The sequence below is a fragment of the Cyclopterus lumpus genome, chromosome 3, assembly GCF_009769545.1.
Source record: "Cyclopterus lumpus isolate fCycLum1 chromosome 3, fCycLum1.pri, whole genome shotgun sequence".
Classification (NCBI taxonomy): domain Eukaryota; kingdom Metazoa; phylum Chordata; class Actinopteri; order Perciformes; family Cyclopteridae; genus Cyclopterus; species Cyclopterus lumpus.
The window spans coordinates 12097624-12102475 of record NC_046968.1 but is presented as its reverse complement, the minus strand read 5'-3'; the positions used below and the strand labels follow the sequence as shown (position 1 = coordinate 12102475).

Below are 4852 nucleotides of genomic sequence, written 5' to 3'. Positions count from 1 at the left end.
AAAAGGTGTTAATAATCTTTATCGAGCAATTACAATTAGTCAAAGTCAAATAGTAAAGATCAAAACACCTCACCTTACAGTTGAAGGTGAGAGAAAGCTCAAGAACTACCACCCAGCTCATTGAGCACCACTTCTGACACTTGCGTCATTCAGTATTTAGAGGCATTACTGATTCATATGGTACAGTAGAGGTTTCACTTGAGCAACTCATCAAGGAGGTTCAGGGGAAATACAGACGTCAATGAGAAATTGTATTGTTTTTGTTTTGTATGTTGAAATATTTAGCTGCAATAACCACCTAATATGCTGTCAAACATTGGCAATGCAAGACCATCTCATTTATTAAAATATATATTATTTAATCATATAATAATCAATTAAAGTCTTAATTCATCACTCAAACGCAGTATCATACAGTACTGGATCAAACCTGAGTTGTTTGTACAACAATACAAAAGCCAACAACACAAAGGTCACGTATTTTAACCACATCGACCTTTAACCAGCTATCACACAGGCTCTCATTAGGCTTCTCAGTAAGGCAAAAATAAAGAAAGAAAGACAGACTGCTGCCACATACATACATACATACATACACACATATATACATACATATGTATATGTATATATATATATATACACATACATACATACACACATATGTATATGTATATATATATACACATATATATATATACATATATATATATATATATACACACACACACACACACGTGTGTATATATTTCAACTCGTGTTTTATTTTCCCTCGTAGCCTCCAGAATGCTGCTCTATATATATATATATATATATATATATATATATATATATATATATATATATATATATATATATATATATATATATATACACACACATACATACATACATACACATATAAATATATACACATATACATATACATATATATATATATATATATATATATATATATATACATACACACACACACACACACACACACACACACACACACACACACACACACACTTGTGTATACAAAAATGCACTTAACTAGCTTTGAGTATCAATTGTAAAAAGTTACTCTAGATGCAAAAAAGCTCAAAAGATTTGATGAAAAAAGAAAGAAAATGTTGGTTCTCTCATAATTGTCATCACATAATTAACGTCTGAGTGCTGCCCTCAGTTTAGCGGAGCGTCCTCGAGGATTCTCTTTGACGTCGTCCTTTTCTGGGGTGATCACTTTTCTTCGCAGAGGAAGCCAATCAACCATTCCACCATCTCTTTTTTCATACACCAGTTTTTCCTTCCCAGCGCCTCGCTTCCTCGGGCTGAAGTGATACTGATCTAGATTGGACAAGTCATCTCCCTGGAGGAATCGTTTTACCAGTCTGTCTTCTAGCGAATGAAAGGTGATCACGCAGAGACGTCCTCCAGGTGTCAGTACCGACCGGGCAGCACGAAGCCCTGCATGTAGTTCGTTTAGCTCATCGTTCACAAAGATACGCAGCGCTTGGAAAGTCTTAGTGGCCACGTGTGCAGGTCTTTGGAGTCGGTCTTTACGTGCATAGAGAACAGCCGCAGGAAATGATCCTAGAGACAAAGAGATGGGCAGAGTGAGTGGGTCTTGTGATAACCGGGTGCTCAAGCTAAACAAAACTAGAAGTACTGCCTCGTGATTGAATCATGTTGCAGTTTACATTCATGGCTGTCCAAAATGTCATCATTTTATCTTATTAGTCATGTGTGTGAAATTGTCAGAATTAGCCTATGAAATCTTGAGTTATGGCCAAAAATATATTTTGTGAGGTCCCAGTGACCTTTGGCCACTAAATCCTAATCAGTTCGACCTTGAATGCCAGTGGACGTTTGGGACAAATTCACTCAAGGTCGTTCCTGAGATATTGCATTAACGAGAATTAACCAGACTTACGGACAACGAGAAAACATGAAGTGTTTTGAAAATGTGCAGGAGAGGCTAAAAATATTTACAACTTTAAAGAAAAATGTACAATGAAAAGACACAAGAAGACTGAAAAAACAAGATGAGTGTGGCCATTAAGTCGGTTTATCAGTCATTTCGGTCTTAGTCGAAGACTCTTAGAGTACTTTAGTCAATTTAGTCATGTCGTTATGCGTTTTAATGCTGAATGACTTTTCTCCAAGAAAGGTATTACATCGCTGGGAACATAATATTTAAAGCGGAGCTTTTGTATCATTCTTTGTGAGTAACTCAGTTTTACACATCGGTCAATTAAATAAAGTAATCAAACAAAATCGTATGAGTGCTACCTTCACCCTTGTGTCCCTTGTAACTACATTCATATTAAAATGACAGCATGTGTGGATGGGTTGGTAGCATTTGTATCTTTCACGTTCATAACCAGTTTCAGATTTCAGATTAAATATATATATTTTTTTCATGATCATGTGCAGTACTTGTAACTTTATTGAAGTATACACACAAGCCAACGTAATAGTGGAGAGAGAGCGGCTGGTCCATCGGAGGCTCTATGCGGAGCAGATGGAGGGTGGAGGTGGTGTTGATGTGGTTGATGTGTCCCTACAGTTTCGAGGTTAATGCATATTGCCGAATGCCTCTCGTGAACTATCAGCTCGAGGAATGCAAAGGTTATTCTTACTGAGCATAAATAATTTGATGACAATGCCATGACTTATGTTTAAAAATACCCAAATATTGTTTGTTTTTTAGTTATTGCCGTCTGACTGGTGCACTCAGTCTTGCTTTCGGTAAAATAAAAAAAGTGATTTATCTTTCTATCCCCCCACCAAACCTCTCTACTACTGAACAATTAGCACCTGCCTTTTAGAGAAGGGGAACTTTACATACAAATCTTTTCATATTTCATCCAGTTATATCAATGATCCTCAAAACTCGAGAGAACACTTACAGACACTTGCACCTCAAGATAAGTAAAACATAGAGGGTGCAGAATGCATGAGGAATAAAGTACGAAAAAGGTCAATAAATGTGGACATTTAAAGATACAAGATATGAGATTGGGAGCATTTCGATGCCTCTGAACGGCTCTCAACATGGCGAAGACGAGCCGGCAACTCATTGTTACCACAGCGAACAGCGCAGACAGTAAAAACCAAGGGGAGAGTGCTGGCAGAGCTTATAATATTTAACTGAGGGCGAATCGGAGGTTGGGGCTGACACTTCCGCGACATCGCTGTCGGTTGGGACGGCATTATTAGCTGTAACCTCCGTATGAGAGACGAGCAGATCAGTACATGCACTAACATGCACTGAAAGCTTGTGCGGGACGGCCCGGCTATACCAACAAAGCAAGGAGAAGATCGAATAACAACACACGCAAAAGGGAGAGCGACTTCATTCTCTGCTCAGGCAGACATTACTTCCTTATGTCGTGCCAAAGCAATTAGTTGTTTTCTGCCATATACATGTTCATAATGGTAAACACAGCTCATTTAAAAAGGTTAAGGCCAGAACTCTAACTGAAAATGTATAAAAACGTTGCTGCACATTAAAGTTGGGAAAACATTAGCTTTATGTCAATACATGAGACGAGTTGATTTCACCTTGACCAACTCATAACCCCCACAAAGAAGACAAATTAGCAATTAGACACCTATATAGACCCGATGAGAAACGGCAATAAATAGAGAAGTGAGTGATGTGGCATTTCTCTCCTGCACTAAACAGCCTAAGGTGTGACTCACACTGCAATCAATCATTCTTAAAACATTTAAGACTGGAATCGACAGTATTACACAGGGGCCCGTGACCAGTTGAACGTACAGGAGGCATCCTGATCAGATGCCTAAGCTCATCACCCTATCTCTCTAGGGCATCCCTTTAGAGTTTCTCCAGGCATTTCCAATTGGTAAGACGCCCCGGGGTGGACCCAGAATCCACTGGAGGCATGATATATCTTGTCTTTGAACACTTTGGTGACAGGAAGAGTTGAAAACGTGCTGGGAAAAGGGAGGTCTGGAATACCCTGCTAAGCCTGCTGCCCCCAATACCTGGTCCTGGATAAGTCAAAGAGGATGGATGGATGGATGGATTTAGTGGATTTGAAGTGTTTTAATAGCAAAAAACAGGATGCTTTTGTTTCCATCTTGCAGAACTCTGCAACAGGTTGTGTTTTTCTAAATGCATTTTAAATTGGCAGTGAAAGCTGATGCGCTAATCTTGAATTAATTCAAGTAGATCACCACACCCGATTTAATGTTGTTGCTCAGGGTCAGAATTAACGTTACACAGCTTGTTGGTAGCTCTAAATCAATGCATCCATGTCCTACCCACTGGCTATTCGCACGCGCACACACACACACACACACACACACACACACACACACACACACACACACACACACACACACACTGTGTGCTGTAATGTAGCTAAATGTAGCTCTCTTGACTCCTGCCGTCAGCATTCAGCAAAGTAAACAAACTTTCCTTTCAGTAACATGTTGGGTAAAATTTAACAAAGCTGCGCTAGTTTCCAGTTTAGGCTTTTTAAGCTTCACCACCCACCACTGTGATCTTTACAGATTGGTGGATTGGCCCTCCCTTCATGCCAGGCGGCTACAACACTGGCTGCTCGTGGTCTACAAATACATTTTGGGAATGACCCCTCGCTACCTCTCAAATCTTCTGCACATTTCGGACAGCAAACGCCGTTTAAGATCCAGTGACTACGAAACACGCTCAAACTAACAGCTCTCATCTCTCTCAACATGTTCAAACAAAAGCTGCAACAAGTCATAGTTGACTGCTGTACTTGCTGACCAGCCATCACTTCTCTCGCTCTCTCTCTTCCATTTTTACAAAGAACATCCAGTAATCTGCATTTTATTTTGTACATAGTGTTTATTC

The 4852-nt window shown here is 39.4% G+C and overlaps 1 protein-coding gene across 5 annotated transcripts in view; it reads right to left on the bottom strand.

The window, feature by feature from the left end:
* Positions 1–975: 975 nt before the first annotated feature.
* Positions 976–4852, bottom strand: part of mettl15 (methyltransferase like 15) — a 44644-nt gene continuing 40767 nt past the window's right edge. For all 5 annotated transcript variants that reach the window (XM_034562129.1, XM_034562120.1, XM_034562146.1 and 2 more), the window contains exon 6: positions 976–1575. In XM_034562129.1, coding sequence (XP_034418020.1) covers positions 1145–1575 — 431 coding nt within the window. In that variant the 3' untranslated portion in view covers positions 976–1144. The remainder of the gene's footprint in view (positions 1576–4852) is intronic.